Raw genomic sequence first — 20,364 nt, 5'->3', positions numbered from 1 at the left:
CCAACTGTAGCTTCTGGCATGGGTGTTTTCTGATTAGATTGTCTTCGCCCGCCAACTAGGTCTGTCTTTTTTATATGCACCCAAGGATTCTCCATGATGTCTCAAAGTAATGACTTTAAAAAAGAAAGAAAGAACAACAATAAAAATAGCATAGAGCAATTGAAGAAAGTAGCTGGTATGGGCATCTGGCATTTACATGCACATTTACAAACATGTATGCGTGCATGTACCCTACATGCATATAAAAGCCAAGTCAGGGCCAGTGGGATTGTTCCATGGATAAGGCACCTGTTGCCAAGCCTGACAACTGGAATTCAATCCCTGGGACCTACATGTGACAGTTGTCCTTTGATCTCTGTTATGGGATGTACACACCCATACATCATACACACAATTAACGAATAACATGAAATTTAAAGATTTAAAAAGCTAAGTTATGTGTACTTGTTACTAGTAGATTTTTAAAATAAAGTGTAAAATAGTCGGGCATAGTGGCACATGCCTTTAATCCCAGCACTTGGGAGGCAGAAGCAGGGGAATCTCAGTGAGTTCAAGGCCAGCCTGTAGCAAGTTTTCTTGTTAGACTTGTTTTGGGACTGCCAGCTCCCCAGTAATGACATGGAGACTTATTATTAATTATGAAAGCTTGACCTTTAGCTTAGGCCTGTTCCCAACCAGCTCTTGCAACTTAAATTACCCTGTTTCTATTAATCTGCCACATGGCTGCTTACCTCTCTTCCATTCTGTATGTCTGACTCTCTGTGTCTCACTGGCATTTCTTATGCACCTAAATTAATCACGAGTTCCTCTCTCTCCCTGGAAGTCCCGCCTATTCTCTCCTGCCTAGCTATCTCCATTCAGCTCTTTATTAAACCAATCAGAAGGCACCTTAGGCAAAGACACATCTTTACAGTGTACACAAAGATTATCCCTCAACACCAGCGAATTCTAAATCAGTTTGGATTACATAGAGAGATCTGGTCTCAAAAAACAAAACAACAAAAAAAAAACAAACAAACAAAAAATGGAGTGGGGGGAGGGGATGTCTGTGTAAAAATATGACCACCACAAATTTATACAAAATATGTATAAACCCAGCTTGTGTAAAGAACCTGCTTGTCTTGTGGCAGCCTAATCTCTTCCTAATTCTGTACCAGAAAGAAAGGTCGGGAAGCAAACACTGGTACCCTGTGTATGGGTGCAGGCCACAAGAACCATGGTGGGTGCTGTCACAGAGGCGCAGTCCACCCTTCCAGGGTGTCTCTTACCTGAAGAGAGCTGGGTGTTTGTGTTTTGTGCTTTCATTCATATGTTCTTGAATATTCATGTAAGGTTTTGGTGAAGTTGCCACCAAAGGTGCGCTTCTCACACAGGATGGGAACATCTTTTCTCTTGAGCCCCGTCATTAAAAATGTCAGCTCATTCTTACGTTAACTGCTCAAGGAAAAGGGATGCACCTTTGTGTGGGTATGTGTATGTTGGTGTGTACTGTGCATCTGCGCATGTGTGTATGGAGACAGGTGAGCACATGCATGTGAAGACCAAAAGTCAACATTGAATATCTTCCTCGTTTGCTCCCCACTGTTTATTTTTTTGAGACAGGGTCTCACTATGTAGGTCTGCATGGCCTAGAACTCACTACGTAGACCAGGCTGGCTTCAAACTCACTGAGATCTGCCTGTGCCTTGAGAATGCTGGGATTTAAGGCATATGCCAGCATGCCTGGCTTCCACCTTACCTTTTTTTTTTAAAAGCTTTTATTTAGTTATTATGTATATAGTGTTCTGCCTACGTGTTTGCCTGCAGGACAGAAGAGGATACCAGATCTCATCATAGATGGTTGTGAGCCACCATGTGGTTTCTGGAAATTGAACTCAGGACCTTTGGAAGAGTAGCCATTGCTCTTAGCCTCTGAGCCGTTTCTCCAGCCCCCACCTTATCTTTTAGATGGGATCTCTCACTGAACCTGGGGCTCATGATTTGGCTACATTGGCTTGCCTATCCCCAGGATCATTCTTTCTCCACAGTGCCAACACTGGGATTGCACCATGCCCAGCTTTTGAACTCAGGTCCTCACTTTTGTGGCAAACACTTTGCTGGCTGTACCACGTCCCAGTCCTGAGGGACTATATCTCGTTATTCATGCCTCTTCATATCTCTAGCACCTAGTGAAATGCCTGCGTCAGGAGAATTTTTATGATTTTTAAAATCCTTATTTCATTTTTATTTACTTATCTGTTATGTGCATATCTGGGCATGTGCCTGGGGAAGGTCAGAGGGCAACTTTCAGGCTTCTGTTCTCCCCTTCTGCCCTGTGGGTTAAAGGATCAAGGTTTTAAGGCTTGCCCTCGGGTGTCTTCCCCTCTGGGCCATCTCACTGGCTCTCCCTAACACGTTTTGAGTGAGGTATTCATTGATGAATTGGTTTCATTTTATTCTTGTTTCAAGTCATTGGCGCAGTTGTAAACTCAAGCTTTCAGATAGATGTGTGTGACAGATGACACAGGGCAAGTGGCTAAGAGTGTCAGTTGGTTTCAGGTTAGGGACATAGTGACATTTATTGCATATGAAAATTTGACAGTGTCTCAAGATACTGGGCTCTCACACGCCTGAGGCTACATGTGGGATCTGCTCCTTTTATGGCTACCAGAACGTTCTACCACAGTCTGACCACAGGCTTCATCCATGGAGTGTTTTCACTGATTTCTAAACAGTGGGGGAAGACAAGGTGTGGTTTTGTTTTGCTTTACGTTTTATTAGTTACTTTTCTCTCTTCTGGGGCAGAATACCTCACAAAAGTGACTGAAAAGAAAGAGTAATTTACTTACCATTTTATATCCTGTAGTCCACCGTGGAGGAGAAAGCATGGCATTTACAATAAGAAGCAGAGGCAGCCCCCAATGCTGGACTCAGCACCCTGCCTTGTGTGTATGTGCAGTGGCCAGCGGAGGGTGTTGGGTGTCCTGCTCTGTCACTCTCTACCACACACCCTTGAGACAGGATCTCTCACAGAGCCTAGAATTAGACTGGCAGCTACTCCTGTCTACACTCAAGAAAGTACTGAAGTCACAGGCACCCCCAGCTTTTTGAGGGTACTGGGGATTTGAACTCATGCTTGCACAGAAAATACTCTTACTTAGTGAGCAATCTCTCCTGCCATACAGACATATTTTTAAGAGAAAAAGAAAAAATACTTTAGAAGATAGAACATGGTGCATTTGTGTTTGCACAGCAAAGTTTGCAGGCACATTTCCACATGTAAGACACATGTGGACACATGTAAGACACATGTTAGGCAGCGCACATGGCCAGGTACAGTTTCTGCAGAGGACAGCTCAGTAGCTGGGGCATGGGGGTAGGCGACTTTGCAGTTTTCATTCTCTGTGTTCTTGGAGAATTTTGTATTTAGATTCTGTGCTCTAAAAGAACTTTTTAATTAAGCACTGAATTTTTTTTTCCTTTTTCTTTCTTTCTTTTTTTGGTGAATATACTCTGGAGTTCAAGGCCCTCTGTACTTAGTGAAATTCATGATTTATGGAACATGGCCTCTGACTTATGGGGCTTCTGTTTGGCCGTGGAGAGATCTTTCTGTTGAGTCTGTCTCAGATATATTCTAGAAGTAGACTGGAATGAGGAATAGTTCCATCAGTAAAGTATTTGCAGGAAAATCCAGGCGTGACTGCAAGCGCTGAAGTCAGCACTGGGGAGGCAGGACAGGCAGCTCCTCAGAGTTCTTGCCAGCTAATCAGTGAGTTCTAGGTTCAGTGAAAGACCCTATCTTAGGGCTTCTACTGCTGTGAAGAGATACCATGGCCACAGCAACTCTTACAAAAGAAAGCATTTAATTGCGGTGGTTTGCTTATGGTTCAGAGGTTCAGCCCATTCTCCTCATGGTGGAACATGGCAGCATGCAGGCAGACATGGTGCTGGGGAGGTAGCCGAGAGTTCAGTATCTTACAGGCAACAGGCAGTGAACTGAAACACTGGGTGTGGCTTGAGCATATATGAGAACTTCAAAGCCCTCCTCCATAGTGACACACTTCCTCCAACAAGGTCACACCCACTCCAACAAAGCCACACCTCATAGTAGTCACACTCCCTTTGGGGGCCATTGTCTTTCAAACCAACAAAGACGCTGTCACAAAAGAATACAGTGGAGTAGAGATGGAGCAAGTCACCCAAAATTGTTGACTCCTGGCCTCTATTACACACGTACCCATGCACTCACATGCACACACGTGCATGGAACTAGAATATACTACTAAACAGTCAATTCTCATTGGCAGGTGGTACTATGTGCCCAATCCACAGTAACTTCCAGGTGTTATTCAGGGGGGACAGAGCAACTCCCAAATTGTCTCCCAAGACACCCAGCTAGACTTACAAATATCACTGGAGAACAAACATCCACCACCACTCCAAATCAGGTGGAAATATGACAGTTAATAAGACTGAAATCCTTGTCTGCTTGGATATGTGCTCTTGGGACCACTAAGGCCCAGTTGCTTCTCTCAGAAGTCACATTGTCAAGAGTGTGCCTTCAGTTCCATCCCTGGGCCTGCATTTTTGCTTTCCTCCCTGGTTCTTGCATTGATGATGCAACATGGTGACAGCAGACAGCAGCACTGAGTGAGGGTCCAGTTGGATGTGGCGCCTCCTCCTTAATCAGTACTGGGGAAAGAGGATGCTGCGCTCACTTCCCCTTCTGTGGCTGCAAGGTAACTAAAGCTTGTAGAAGTTTATAGGGTTGAGTTCACAAAGCTGGGCACCAAGAGAACCTGCCTTGGAACCCTGGTTAAATTCCAAAGCCTGTTTGTAGCACTGTCTACAGTGTAGCTTAAAGTATTGGCACTTAGTAGGTCTACATTCTGCATCTTTTCTGTTATCTCCTTAGTAGAATTTAACATGACTTAGATTATTGCTGAGGCTCCATGTAACAACTCTGTGTGTGTGTGTGTGTGTGTGTGTGTTCATGAGTGTGTACACAGGTACATGCTGGATGCATGTGTATAGAAGCCAGAAGTTGGTGTTAGGTATCTCCCTCTATTGTTGTTCACTTTACTTTTTAAAATATTTCTTTATGCCGGACGGTGGTGGCGCACACCTTTAATCCCAGCACTCGAGAGGCAGAGGCAGGCAGATCTCTGTGAGTTCGAGGCCAGCATGATCTACAGAGTGAGTTCCAGGACAGCCTCCAAAACAATACAGAGAAACCCTGTCTCGAAAAACCAAAATAAATAAATAAAATTTTTCTTTCTTTGTTTGTTATTTGTGTGTGGCCATGTGAGTGTGTGAGGATGCCTGTAGGTCTAGAAAAGAGTCTTGGGTCCTTTGGAGCTAGAGTTACTGCTGTTGTGAGCTGTCTGACATGGATCTAAACTCCAATCTTCATGGTAGAGCAGCGAGCTCTAACCTCTGAGCCATCTCTTCAGCCCCATCCACATTACTTTTTGAGACGGGTCTCTCATTGGGTCTGGGACTTGCTGTTTGATTAGGCTGACCAGCCAGTGAGTGTCAGGGATCCTTCCTGTCTCCACCTCCCCAGCACTGGAATTGCATAGCATGGGGTTCCAAATGCAGGTCCTTGTACTTGCAGGGTGAACACTTTCCTGATTCAGCTGTTTCCCCATCCCCTCCAAGTACCACTCTCAGGTCCCCAGGACATCTTGACCAAGCGTACTGACCAAGTGGGGATTCTTTCCTTCTAGACAAATGAGCTTGTGTTGGGTTTGGAGGATGACGACACACTCCTGCTGAAGGAAGACAGAACGCTGAAGGAATCAGGAATAGGTGAGAAGGGCTGGGGTGGATGGAGGAGCACTGGATGACAGTATCTGGAAAATCTCCCAAAGCAAAGCCCCTGTGCTGAGACCGCTCTGCATTCCGATCATTTGACCGAGGGCACTGGAATTTGCTCTGCATATGTGCAGAATGCAAACACTTTTCCAGTTTATTCAGAAATCTGGTGAGGGTCATTTCAAATGACTGACAGACTATTAGTACAGTAACTGGCAACTGTCATCAGCACCATTGGAGAGAATTGGACCTAGTGGAACTAATGTAGAATAATGAAATGAGATGTTGTTTGTACAACACGAAGCGTAACTTCTGATAGTCACTCAGGACTCTCAGGGCCAGCCAAGCTGTGGAATTTAAACTATAAGCCTGGTATGTACAGTGGGGAAATGACCTGATTTAGTCTTTCATCCTAGAGTGTACGTTCAGTTCTATTTTAAATAAATGCTGTGTGGCCCATCTCCTAGCCATTAGATGTCAGTGTTATTCTACTTATGCCTTCAAAATGTGTGTGAATATGAGCAGGAGTTCTGAGAAGAAGGCACATGCTGCCTGTGACACAAGATAGTATGACAGTGCACACTTCTTCCTTAAGTCCCAGAGTTCTTGCCAGCTAATCAGTGAGTTCCCAGTGCACTGGGAAGCCTTATGGTTTGGTTGTTGTTGTTTTGGATAGATGTTCTGTTGAGTAACTTTTGCCACATGTCAGGAGTTCACTTTTGAAGGATTCACTTGGTTTATGTGAATTCCTGACAGTGATCTTTCCATTGAAACAGGATTTAAAATAACAGGTCAGGGGGGCTGGGAGATGGCTCAGTGAGTTTGCTGTGCAAGCAGGAGAACCTGGATTTGATCCCCAGCACCCCTGTGGCCATGTGTGCACCTGTAACCTCAGCAGGGTGGGAGGTGGCGATAGGAGGGTCTCTGACTAAGGCTTGCTGGCTGCCAGCTGCTACAGATTCGGTGAGAGACCCTGCCTCAAGGGAATAAGATGGCGAGCAGGACAACTGATGTCCTCTTTTGTCCTCTGCACATAAACTCTTGCAGCTGTTTGGGTACTTTCACATACACACACACACACACACACACACACACACACACACACACACGTAAATAAATAAATGTTGGGTTATGAAATCATAAACCTGATCTCTGTATTAAGTCTACATAATTTTCTACAATTAGTGCCTGTTTATATTATTAATACAGTACATTTATTGTTATTGAAATAACAGTATTATGAATTGTGCACAGGAATTATTTTCTCTAATGCTTGTAGCATTTTCTGTAACTTCCTCCAGGATCAACTTCCCTGGAAGTAAATCAAATTTGAGACTATTTATAAGGACTTCTTTCTTGGCATGGGGGTCCATGCCTTTAATCATGGCACAGGAGAGGTGGAGGCCTGAGGATCATGAGTTTTAGGTCATCCTGGGTTACATAGCAAGTACAAGACCAATCTAGACTATCTTTTGAGATCCTGCTTATAAATAAATAATCAATTAATGTTTTTTCTATTTGGAAAAAGTCATCCTCCAAGTAGGTATTGAATGTTTATTTTGTGTCAGTGAGAAATGATTTTTAACTTGACACTTGGTGTATCAAAAGCAGCTTTTATAGCTAGTGGCACTTGTCTAATTAAGACTTCTCAAGCCTAGATGAAGCCTGGCTTGCTTTAAAAGCCTACACCAAAATGAACATTATAGACTGTTTTTGATAATGGAATTGATAGGTAGCTCAGTGAAAAGCAATATAAAATCCAATGCAAACTGTAAAAAGACTGAGATAATAAAGTTGACATCTTACAAATAGACAGGGAAGAAATGAAAAACTGTGTTTCTAGGAAACAAATTTCAAAACTCAATTAAATCCTTAATTTAATTAAACTCAAATCTTTAACTTAATTAAAATTAAGATTTTAATTTAAATCTTAAATTTCTTTAAGAAAGAAATTCTAGGTGAATTAATGTTACAATGTAAAAATAATTTTAAAGACTGGGTGGTGGTGGCACACACCTTTATTCCCAGCACTCAGGAGGCAGAGGCAGACGGATCTCTGTGAGTTCAAGACCAACCTGGTTTACAAGAGCTAGTTCCAGGACAGCCTCCAAAGCCACAAAAAACCCTGTCTTGAAAAACAAATCAAAACAAAACAAAACAACAAAAGTAAATTTAAAAAAACATATTTTTTTTTCTTGCTGGGTGTAGTGGCACATGCCTTTAATCCAGGAACTCAGGAGGCAGAGGCAAGTGAATCTCTGTGAGTTTGAAGATAGCCTGGTCTACAGAGTGACTTTCAGGACAGCCAGAGTTACACAGTGAGAGACCCTGTTTCAAAAACAAAATGTATACTTGTTTTTTGTACACATCTGTGCATGCGTGTGGATGGCCAGGCATGCCGTGGTATGTACCTTGGTAAGTGAATGGAGGTCAGAGGACAACCTGTGGAACTAGATTCTCCCATCCCATCATGTGGCTCCTAAGGAATGGAACTCAGGACTTCAGGCTTGGCAGCAAGTGCCTCTACCAGTTGAATCATATTGTCGTCTAATAAAAGCATAGGTTCATGACCTCAGAGGAGAGGCTATAGAGGGGAAAAGGTATAATATGACCTTAAAAATGGTAGAGACTGTGTTGGCTAGTTTTATGTCCACTTGATATAAATTAAAGTCATTCAGGGAAGCAAGAGCCTCAAGTGAGAGAATGCCCCCAGCAGATTGGCCTGTGGGCATGCCTGTGGTCATTTTCTTAATTGATAATTACTGTGGGAGGGCCCAGCTCACTGTGAATGGTGTCACCCCTAGGCTGGTGGTCCTGGGTGCAAGAAGAAAGCAAACTAGCAAGCCATGAGGAGCAAGGCCATAAGCAACACTGCTCCTTGGTCTCTGCTTCCGCTTCTGCCTAGGCTCCTGCCCTGATTTCCCTCAACAATGGACTGTGATGTGAAACTATAAGCTGACATAACCCCCTTCTCCCCCACTTTGTTCATGGCCATGGTCTTCATCCCAGCACTGTAAACCCTAAATAAGACTCAGACCCAAAGGAAGAATAACAAACTATGAATACGTATGTTAAGTTTGCTAGATGACACATAAAAAGTGGCCAGCCTGACTGAGGAACTCTTCAGGACTTGGAGAGGTGAAGAGTAAAGTGTTTACTGGGTAAAAACCCAAGTTCAATCCCTACCACTCACATTAAAATAAAGGGAAGGAGGGAGGAAGGGAGGGAAGGGAGAGAAGGGAGGGAGGGAGGGAGGGAGGGAAGGAAGGAAGGAAGGAAGGAAGGAAGGAAGGAAGGAAGGAAGGAAGGAAGGAAGGAAGACAGCAAGGTGTGGTAGCCCACTTTGGTTATCTCAGTGCTGGGGAGGTGTACACAGGAGGATCCCTGGGGCTCACTGGCCAGCCAGGCTTAACAGTCAGTGAGCTCCAGGTCCAGGGAGATCCTGTCTCAAACGAATAAGGTGAGATCTGGAGAGATGACTCAGTGGCTAAGAATATCCACTGCTGGTGTGGAGGAGCCAAGATCAGTTCCTAGCACCCTTATTGGGCAGCTTATAACTTCCTATAACTCAATTCTTATACCCTCTTCTTACCTTCATGACTACTGAGCATGAGCACATGTGCGCATGTGCACGCGCGTGCACACACGCGCACACACACACATGCACCTGAACACACATGTGTATATATACATACAACATAGACATGCAGGCAAACAACATTGTAATTAGTATAGGAAAGGTAAATGAAAAACTATTCAGATTGAAGGAACAGCATGTCAAAAGTACTTCCACACATTTGTTAGGGCAAATGCATGCTGAAATAGATGCTGTCTGCATAGCAGAGCCAAGAAGGTGAGAGTTACAGCCTAGCCCCCAAGGCTTGGCCTCAGAACCCATTTATGTCTATTATGTCCATCTGGGTGACCTTGGACAACCAGCCATTAGTACAAGACTGGCAGTCGTAAATAAACCGGTGAGCCCCAGCGAGGTTACAGTGAGGGAAAGGGCTTTCTCACTCGCTTCTGCTGAGAGTGTGTTCTTCCTCTGGGGCTCCGGGGTCAAGGACTGCTTTCCTTATATCTTTTAGGTCTAAGGGACCTTGCCCCCTTAGGTCCACCTTCTGAAGGGTTAGGATTCCCTCTCGTGTTCCCTGTCTGAATCACTGATGTGGGTATTTACCCCATGGAAGAAGAATATATTGTGTGCTGTTGCCATCATTTAAAACATACACATGGGCGGAAGAGATGGCTCAGCAGTTCTGTGCACTTGATGTTCTTCCAGAAGACCAGAGCCTGCACCCTAGCACTCACAACTGCCTGTAACTCCAGCTCCAGGGAATCGAATGCCCCAATACACAGTGTATATGCCCACTCAGATACACATGCACACATACATAACCATACTTAAATAGTTCTCAATAATAAAAGGTTGTAACCCATGCTTGTAGGTGTATATAAAGGAAGGATCACATGCCAGCCAGCCAGTGAGCCCTGGAAACCTGCCTGTGTCTACTCTCCAGGTGCGGGGGTTACAAGTGTGCACACTACTCTGGCGTTTTTTTAAATGTGGATTTTGAGGATGGCATGCAGGCCCTGATGCTTGCAAAGCAAGCGCTTTACCCATTCTTGTTTTAAGGGTTTGATCAGACTTTGATTCAAATCGGATCCTTTTTGTGGGCTCACCTCTGAGCTTAGAGTGATCCAGGGATCCCCAAAATGCCCTCTAGACCTGGCAGGCAGCACGTGGGTCCTTCCTAGAAACAATTTCCTCTGCTTCCGAGAGCTGTGTTCTGTCCTCCGGGGAGCAAGCTTTGGTTATATCCAGGGAGGACGCAAGGTCCCCCAGAGAATGGCAGGAAATTACAAGTGGGAGTCGAGTTGTCAAGTGTGATGTTTCTAGGGAATTTTCCTTCCCGCCTGCGTCTGGTCAGGCTTCAGGGAGGTTTAAGAGACAAACTCAAAGGCAGCACTCGTTCCCTTTCTACTCCTTGATCTCACTGAAGAGCTGTCAGTCTGCTATCACAGCCAGTTGTCATGGGAATAATGCCAGCGTGCAGAACGTGTCATCCTGACTTTCTGCAGGACTAGGAAAAGAAAGGCTGGCAGGGAAACTGGGAGAAGAGAGCAAGATCCATTCCTCTGCAGCCTTCTCTCTTTATGGGGACCCCGTGTATATTCCACGCAGTAGTATACAGCATGTGTTACCCCACGGTATGTTCCTGACATTACCGACCATTTTTGTTGGTGGGCTTGTATAAATAAAATCATTTGCTTTAGGCCTGGGAAGATGTCAGTGGTTAAGAGCATTTGTTGCTCAAGCATGAGGACCTGAGTTCAGATCCCCAGCATCCATATAAAAGCTGGGCGTGGCCACACACATTCACCTATAACCCCAGAGCTAAGATAGGAGATCGCTGGGGCTTCCTGGCTGCCACCCTCTGGAAGAAACAAGGTGGGGGGTGATGGAACGGAATACTGACATCCTCCTCTGGCCTCTAAGTGCACATGTATGCAAATATTGCACACACCTACACAACGCACATCAAAAAGGAAAATACGACTTACTTCTGGGAAGAAGAAGGGAAGGGAAATGTCTTTCACCAAGACATTTAACTAATGCGACTTAAAGGGTGTTCTTAGTAAACTTTCATGGGCTAATTCACCTCAGAAAGAAAAGTGCTATTTTGTCTGTTTCATTCTTCTTTGTGTTCCTGTTGTTCTCTTTGAATCTCTTTTGCTTTGAGAAAGGATTCATGGCTTAGCGACTGTCGTAGACTAGGCTGTGTTTTACTGTAAAGACATTAAGGCTGGTGACAGTGAACCATGCCAGCTCTGCTTATCTGAAGGAACGCCTCTTGCCAACCTTGGTTCTGTAATAATCCACCATTCCCCTGGGGTTGGTTTTCATTTTATGGGTCACTTCTTCTCTCAGCTTCCCTGCCCTCTGCCTCCATCCAGACACCGCCCCCCCCCCATCCTGTGTCCTACATCGAGAAGCACTGTACAGGTCTCTGCTCCCACTGCTTCACAGTGTGGATTCGAATTTCCTTCAGGTTCCAGGCCCTTTCCTAGTCTTTTCTTGGGCCAGGCATGTTTTCTTTCTTAACAGTGTCACAATGGCTGTCTTCACATTAACATTGTAACAGTGACAATCTAGTCTTCACATTAACATTGTAACAGTGACAATCTAGTCTTCACATTAACATTGTAACAGTGACAGTCTAGACTCAGTAATTAATGCTGACTGGGCTTCCACATGGATTCAGAATGCACCCCTACAGACATTCCTTTATTTGTGGTGTGTGTGTGTGTGTGTATGTGTGTTCAGGTAGGTGTGCACATGTGTGCGTGTGAGTGTAGAGACCTGAGGATAGCGTCAGCTATCATTCTTTAGGTGCTGTCCACTTTGGTTTTTTGAGACAGGGTCTCTCACTAGCCTGAAAACCATCAAGTAGGCTAGGCTGGCTGGCCAGTGAGCCTCAGGGGGCCACCTGCTCCTGCTGTCACATCACTGGGATTGCAAGCACATGCCACCATGCTGCCCTCCCTCCCCCGCTGGAATGGAGTAAAAAAGCAGATCCTCGAGCTTGCAGGGGTCACTTTACCAGCTGAGCCGGCTCCTCAGCCCATCCTCCTGTATTCCTGTTAGTATTTGTCTCTGAAGGTTTTTGTTTATGTCCTTTTCTCCGGCAATGCTAGGACTTAAACTCGGGGGCCTTGCACACACTGGCAAGCACTGTACTACTCTACCCCTGCTGTGGTTTTTGTTAAAGTATCACTTTTTGACACAGAATGATTTTATGTGTTTGTAACAATTTTATGTATTTATAAGTAAAGGTATTTGTGCACTCTGTAGAGGAGGGTGCCATATTTTCACACACACACACACACATATATATATTACATATATATATAAATATACATATATAATGATCAAGTCTGTCACTTTAGACATTTATTACTTGTTTTTGTTGGGAACATGCCAAACCTGTCCTTCTAGCCATTTTGAAATACAACATATCCTGACCCTTGCAAGCCTTCTAATCCTATGAAAATGTGTGTAGATTATGTATGTGTTTGTGTATGTGGGTGTCTTAGTTAGGGTTTCTATTGCTATGAAGAGACACCATGACCACATCAGCTCCCCAAAGGAAAGCATTTAACTGGGACTGGCTTACAGTTTCAGAAGCTTAGTCCATTGTCAGCGTGGCAGGAAGCATGTAACTGGGACTGGCTTACAGTTTCAGAAGCTTAGTCCATTGTCAGCGTGGCAGGAAGCATGTAACTGGGGCTGGCTTACAGTTTCAGAGGCTTAGTCCACTGTCAGCGTGGCAGGAAGCATGGCGGCACTCAGGCAGTCATGGCAGGCCAGCAGCAGGAATGAGAGGGAGCCACCGGACCTAGTGACCCTCAGACCTCAAAGCCCACCCCCAGTGACACACTTCCTTCAACAAGGCCACGCCTCCTAATAGTGCCACTCCCTATGAGCCCATGGGGGCCATTTGTATTCAGTCCACCACGGTGGGGTATAAGTTCATATGTGTGCATGTTTGCGTGAAGGCCAGAGGTCAGTACCAAATATCTTCCTCAGTGTTCTTCACCTTAGGTTTTGAGACAGGGTCTCGCTGACCTTGGAACTCTTCTAAACTGACTGGCTATGAGTTCCAGAGACCCTGCCGTCTCTGCCTCCTGTCCCCAAGTACTGGGGTGTAGTCATGGACCTCCATGCCCAGCTTTTTACATGGGTGCTAGAGATTCAACACACTACATCAAGTACTTTACCCAGTGAGAAACCCTACCTCAAAACAACCAGGTGGAGGACGGAGAGATGGCTCAGCAGTTAAGGACCCTGAGTACTCTTCCAGAGGACCTAGGTTCAATTTCCAACATTCACATAGTGGCTCACGGCCATCTGTAACTCCAGGGTGCGGGGATCTGACTCCCTCTTCTGACCTCCACAGGCACTGTGTACATGTGATGCACAGACATATATGTAAGGCAAAAACCTATACACATAAACAGAAACAAATCTCAAAAAGCAGGTGTGTGGTGCTTGAGAAATGACACCTATGGTTGACTTCTGGCCTCTACATGCACATGCATGCATACATGTACACACACATACATTCACATACATACAAAAGGAAGGATAAAATGTTTTCCTGGAGCTGAAGAGAGAGTGAAACTTTCTATTTGGACCTCGGTTTGCTCTGAGAACTAATTTTTTTAAAATGCTATTATCTTCACTTGACAATCTGTCCTGGATGTCCCACAAAGCCAACACTCACATGCCAGTTTTTCTCAGGCCCTGCAAGTCACAGCGTGAGGTCAGGGATATAGATAGAGAGCTTGTGCTGTGTCTTTGTTGATAGCCGGTAAGTTTATTTCAATAGGTCAGAAGATTAATTAAACTGTATTTAATTTCTCTTGAGATTTCAGAGCTAGAATAATTTATTCTTTTTCTCTTAATTCAAGTAATCAGTTTCCCATTAAAGAGGTGTGTGTGTGTGTGTGTGTGTGTGTGTGTGTGTGTGTAAGCTGTTTAGAAGAGTTATCAGATTCTTAATGTTATACCTAAAGTCTAGATGTCCTGGCTCATGTTACAATGGCATGCCAGTATTAAGGGGCTCCACAATGTATTTGGGGAGCGCTCCTTGGTTTTATTTGATGGTGACATAAAGACACCTGGTTTTAGATCTCACACGATCTTCAGATTCCCACACCAAGACCCCTAACTGACTGTACTGTGCTCAAAGCACATTGGATTTAAAGCCAGGTGCCCTCTTCCTGCAGGCTCTTCTCTGCTGTGCTTAAAGAGCTATTTTAAATAGAACTTGGGGAGTAAGAGTTGTTGGGGTATGAGTGGAGAGAGTGATTATATAGTGGTCATTACCATGTGTGGGAGGGGATGCAGCCCATTTGGGAGAGTCTTGCAGGTCACCACAAAGCCCCCAGCGTTAGCCCCAGCATTGCGCGTGGTGGTCCACACCTGTCAGCCCAGCATTTGGGAGCTGGAGGCAGGATAAGAAGGTCAGAGACATCCTCATCTATGTAGGAAAGACTTGGTCTGCTGGAAACTTTGTCTCAAAAAGAAAATCAGTTGTATTTGCTGTTTAAAATGTTAAAAAATTTAAATACATGAACCTATTCTCTCAAATATTTCCAAAAGATATCCAGTTTTTTAAAAAAACTATCATTCCATTCCTTTCACTTGGGAACTATGTGTTAAAGTCTGAAATCTATTTTTTGTTTGTTTGTTAGTTTAGCTGGCTTTTTTTTTTTTTGAGGCAAGTTATCCCCGTGTAATCCATGCTGGTGGCCTGAAACTCATGACCCTCCTGCCTCAGACTCCCAAGTGCTGGAATTTCATGCATGTCACTATGCCAAGATTAGAACTGCCTTATGCTTTTCTTTGTATGTCTGCATATGTATTATATGCATATATATATACATATATATATGCATTCACAGAGGCCAGAGGAGGACATCAGGTGTCTGTTCTGTCTCTCTCCACCTCATTTCTTTAAGACCTGGAGCCACCAGGTGGCCACCAAGTACTGGGGAGCCTCCTGTCTCTAGCTCCCACAGAACTGGGGTTATAGGCTTGTGTGACCACACCAAGTTTTTACGTGGTTCCTGGGATTCAAATTCAGCCCCTCCTGCTTAGACAGAAAGTGCCCTTGACCCCTGAGCCGCCTTCCCAGTGCTCAGGTCTTACCTTTGAATAGTTATAGTTTGTGTTTTCTGATTTGTTACAGACACACTTTAAATATACATGTAATTTGAAACATTAAATTTAGCCCATTTGTTGGCCCAGTTTTCCAGAGAGACTGGGGGTTAACTGAGAATAACATCTCCACCTTCAGTGCTTTTATTCTGCGCCTTTGTATCTGTCCATGCTGTATAGAGACCATGTCACAGCTAGAGGTGGTGGCACACACAGGCAGGAGGGGTCCTGAGCTCCCAGTCATCGGCCTGCACTGTATATGGTTCAGCCTTGTCTCAAAGACCCAAACTAAACCAACAAAAAAGTAGATTCCAAACTTGAGTAGTGTAGTCTTTGTGACATGAGGTCAGCCTGGTCCACATAGTGAGTTCCAGGTCAGCCAGACCCTGTCTCAAAACAAACAGGTATGCAGAAGCCAAGCCGTAAATACTGAGTTGTTCTCCGCGTCTCCTCAGAATCAAGCTACCTGTTCCGTATTTGCCTGCTCTCCAGTTATCCTGAGAGGTGGCAGGTGAGTGTTGAAGGCAGGCGGTGACAAGTGTGATTACGATGCAGTGACTTTAGCAAAGTGCCAGGTGGGCAAAGACTGTAGAGTTCTGCATGTAATGGCACATGACAGCAGAGCCTGCCCTGCGGTTAGAGATGCAGCTTGCTTTCTCCGCTACAAACACAGCTCTGGGGCTGGGGATGAGCCCCGCCTAGTGTGCACTGCTCCCTGAGTTCCAGCCCCAGTGCTGCATACGCTGGGCAGATGTACACACCTGTATTCCAGGGCTGGGGAGGTAGACGCAGGAGGATCAGAGGTTCATGGTCATCTTTGACGTCTAGGGAGTTCAAAGCCACCCTGGGCTAGAAACCCTGTCAAAAAGAAAAGAAGAGAGGGAGGACTCAATCATGTAGCAATCCCGTAGTTATGTTTCTCCTCGGAAAGGAACTTTCTGTTGTTCTTCAAAGGGTAGTGCTCCAAATACCTTCTCTTGGAATGAGTGCATGCACTCGTGTGTTTACTGCATGTGTGTGGAGGCCAGAGAAGGGCATCTGGTGTCTTCCTCTATTACTCTGTGCCTTATTACCTTGAGACAGAGTCTTTCACTGACCCAGAACCAGCTAGCTGTTTCGCTGTTTAAACTTTTAGCTAGGCTGGCTGCTCTCAGGATCCTCCTGTCTCCACCCCACGGTGCTGGGGTAACAGGCTCACACAGCCATGTTCAGCTTTTATCTGGGTTTCTGGGGATTTGAACTCAGGTCCTCATGCTTGCAGAGCAAGTGCTCTTATCCAATGAGCCATCTCCCAGCCCCTGCAGCCCCCTTTTTACAGTCAGCCGATTCTTTGAAATGTGACTGCTGGCCAAGCTGCTGAACTGCACTGCACACTAACCCACTGTTTGCTGAGGGAATCTCGTCTCCATCCCCTCTCTGATTCTCAGTTTCTCCCTGTGGTGCCCTCCCCCCCCCAAGACTCAATGCAATGAGAGTTCCCAATCAAATTATCAACCACTTGTATTAAATTTAATCCCGAGGACGAAATGCATCTGGACCAAGGATCTGGGAATATGGCCATATCATTTTCTTCTCTCAGTGTTTGTTTATTTTCTCTAGAACACAGGATAGCTTATGGTAGAGAGACACTACATGTGATATTCTTGCAAACAGCAGAACCATTCTTAATGAAATGTCACACTAATCTCTTGAATTTCGTTCTTTTGTGATAGAATCTAATGATGAGATTAGAGCCTTACGCTGCAGACCAACGCTAATCCTCTGCACTTCCCATCCTGTTTATTTGGGTTGAAGAGTTTTACTTGTCTCTTTGGAGCGCCTATGTTAATTGAGTACTCAGTATTCATTACGAATAATCATGTCTGTTTTCTTGTTGAGCTTTGGAAGGCCCTTTTGCCTTCTGTGAAAGCCGAGCAGACTGTATTAACTCCTGGTTTAATTTTAAAAAACCAGTGTGGAACTTGTGGGTGCCAACACCTTGAAGGACCACATGTTTAATAATGGGAAGGCTCTCCATCAGATCTGAATTAATAATGATGCTGACTTATTGTTTTAGAAGACGGAGTCCTTGACCCACTAGGTTGAAAGCTTCCTGGCCGCCCTGAACCTCTGTGGGTCCTTTAGCTGCGCCATTCCCCCGTGAATAATTAGAGGCATTTGAAGGTATTGCATAGAAGCCAATTTGTGTCTTTCACTTTGCATATTGCTGAAGCCTCATGAATTAATCATAAGCAGGGCCAAAAATTAACTTCTTCAGACACATATTTTGATGGGTCATGAGGGAGAATGTAAAGTGATCTGTAAAATATTCTACTGATCCTCTAAGTATTAAATTATTATACCTACAGGCTAATTTCGTGGGGCGGGGGGAGTCCCTTCCCTTCTGGAACTGACTAGTCTATTTGAAAGAGATCAAGGTGGGTTTTTCCTTGTTTTTTTTTTTCTTTTCTTTTCTTTTTCTAGGGATATAAATGAGCAATGTAGGTACCTCTTGAAAATCTTCACTCTTGTGTTAACTCTTGATTTTAATTTTAGGAGTTATTGCTTTCAGATTTTTAAGTTACGTTTATTTTTGAGTGTGTGTGTGTGTGTGTGTGCATGCTCCCGTGTGTGTGTGTGTGTGTGTGTGTGTGTGTGTGTGTGCATGAGCAGGCATGTGTGTGTGTGTGTGTGTGTGTGTATGTGTGTGTGTGCATGTGTAAGTCAGAGCACAGCTTGGTAGGGTTGGTACTCTCTCACCACCTTAGCTCTGAGGATTGAATTCGGGCTGCCAGGCTCGGAGAATGCTCCTTTATCATCTCACTAGCATGAATTCTTCTTCCTTTTATTTTTGAATTATTTGAGATTTAGTCTCCCATAACCACACTGAAACTTCTGGTTGATTTGGCAAAAAGTTATTGTACAGTCCAAACGACAACTGGTCTTTTCATTTTAAGCACCCAATGTAATACAGATTTCCATACTTGCATAAAATCTAGTTTTGCATTAAAATTCTGTTTCTCTCCTTTTCTGTGTTTCTTCTTTTCAGCCAGTGAAACTGAAATTGCATTCTTCTGCGAAGAAGATTATAAGAGATACAAAGCTAATCCCACCTCATCCTGGTGAAGGTGCCCAGGGGACACCTTTGCCTTTCTTTGTTCCACAAGTGAGTTTTTCAAATTGTCAAATAAATCTTTAAAAAAAATTAATCCTTGGCTTGATTTTTCTTTATGGAGGTCTCTTTCTGCCTTTCTCTTTTCTTCCTTTTCCTCCTCCCTCCTCCCCTCTCTCCATTGCTTCCTTCTTTCCTTTCTTGTTATAAAATGAATGAAAAATGGAATAAATGTTTGTTTAAAAAAATCACATCTTGGGGTAAGGGAGTGTGCTCAGTGGGTAGAGTGCTCGTTTGCCGAGCTCACACCAAGCCTTGAATTCCATCCCCAGTGATGAATGAACCCTGTGTGGGAGCATATGCCTGTGACCCCAGCACCTGAGAGGTAAATTGGGAGCTCATCTTTTCTGTCATCCTTTCTGTATAGAAAGTTCAGAGCCAGCCTTGGCTACATGAGACCTATATCAAAAATACATTTTTTTCTGAAATTAGGAAGTATTTTGTGACTGAATGTGTTGGGCTCTTTAAAAATGTACAAGTCAGAGCACTTGCTGTACAAGCGTGAGGGACTGAGTTCAAATCCCCACCACCCATGTGGAAAGCAAGTTGTGGCCAGGTGCTCTTATAACCCCAGAGTTGTGGAGGGGTAGACAAGAATGTCACTGGGGGTGCTAGCTGCCAGCCTAGCTCCAGGTTCAGTAAGAGAGCCTTCTCAGGAGTGTGAGTCCGACAGTGACAGAGCAGGACAGCCAGCATCCTCTTCTGACTTCTGCATGTGCTAGGGGTGACGGGCACAGATTGCAGGAGGCTCTTAAGGGACAGTTTCCTGGTATAAGAGGGTTGGCTGTCTTGCTTTGCTTTGCTTTTGCTTTTTTTTTTTTTTTTTTTTTTTTTGCATCAGTCTACACAAATAATGCTGCTAGCATTTTTCTTTTTCTGGTCATTTCCTGACTTTTACTATAGCAAACTATAATAAAACCAAATTCATTTGTTGGGAGAGAATAGATAGCTGAATATGTGTACCTCCAGGAGAAAATTGAGGAGATACAGTCTGTGTCCTGGAAGCCACATTCTTCCAGAGTAATGTAATTCTCTTGGTTCCTGGGGGTGTTTTGGAGGGGTTTTGGCTAGCACGTGTCCACTCAGATCGTCTAGAAGGGCTAGCTGGCTCTGGACTTCCGCTGTTGGCCTCTTGCTTTGCAGAGAGGGCAAACTGGTTTCGTTGTGGTGGTGAAGGCCTGAGGCAGCTAATGTTTTCTCTCTAAAGGAATCATCTCGAAGAGTCTGATTAGCATGGTCAGAAGCACTCTGCTTTGTTGAAAGGCTTAATAGAGTCCTTTTTTAAAACAGAGATTGTTTGTTTTATTCATTCGTTCATTAAACAAAGTGCTGAATACACAGATGGCCTCAGACACTTTTTTGCTGCAGTAAGTGAGAAAGATAGATATGCTTTTACAAGAATGGCAGGACAAACTGCCACAGGAACACGGACAAGGGGGCAATCAGTTCTGTGAGGTGTTATTTTTGTTTTGTTATTTTTCTAACTCCTGGTTGAGCTGTGTCTCTAAGAACTGAACAGACAGTTTTTCTGAGGGAAAGGATTGCTGCTACTGCTGTTACTGTTGTTGCTGCTGTTGCTGCTGCTGATGATGTTGTTGTTGCTGCTGCTGATGTTGTTGTTGCTGCTGCTGTTGCTGCTGCTGCTGCTGGGCATGTGACGCATGAGGCAGTCAGGGGACAGCTCTGTGGA

At 44.4% G+C, this 20,364-nt stretch overlaps 1 protein-coding gene across 4 annotated transcripts in view; it reads left to right on the top strand.

Annotated features, from left to right (window-relative positions):
* Positions 1-18,711, top strand: part of CUNH2orf76 (chromosome unknown C2orf76 homolog) — a 59,643-nt gene extending 40,932 nt beyond the window's left edge. The window contains exons 5-8 of one of the 4 annotated variants that reach the window (XM_040737913.1): positions 5,709-5,790; positions 15,979-16,034; positions 17,872-17,940; positions 18,552-18,711. In XM_040737913.1, the coding sequence (XP_040593847.1) occupies positions 5,709-5,790; positions 15,979-16,034; positions 17,872-17,916 (183 nt within the window). In that variant the 3' untranslated portion in view covers positions 17,917-17,940; positions 18,552-18,711. The remainder of the gene's footprint in view (positions 1-5,708; positions 5,791-15,978; positions 16,035-17,871; positions 17,941-18,551) is intronic. The other 3 variants (XM_040737912.1, XM_005070300.4, XM_040737914.1) reach the window with 3 other exon arrangements.
* Positions 18,712-20,364: the final 1,653 nt, after the last annotated feature.

Source organism: Mesocricetus auratus, unplaced genomic scaffold, assembly GCF_017639785.1.
Source record: "Mesocricetus auratus isolate SY011 unplaced genomic scaffold, BCM_Maur_2.0 Super-Scaffold_100676, whole genome shotgun sequence".
NCBI classification, from domain to species: domain Eukaryota; kingdom Metazoa; phylum Chordata; class Mammalia; order Rodentia; family Cricetidae; genus Mesocricetus; species Mesocricetus auratus.
This window is presented reverse-complemented; position numbering and strand designations above follow the sequence as displayed.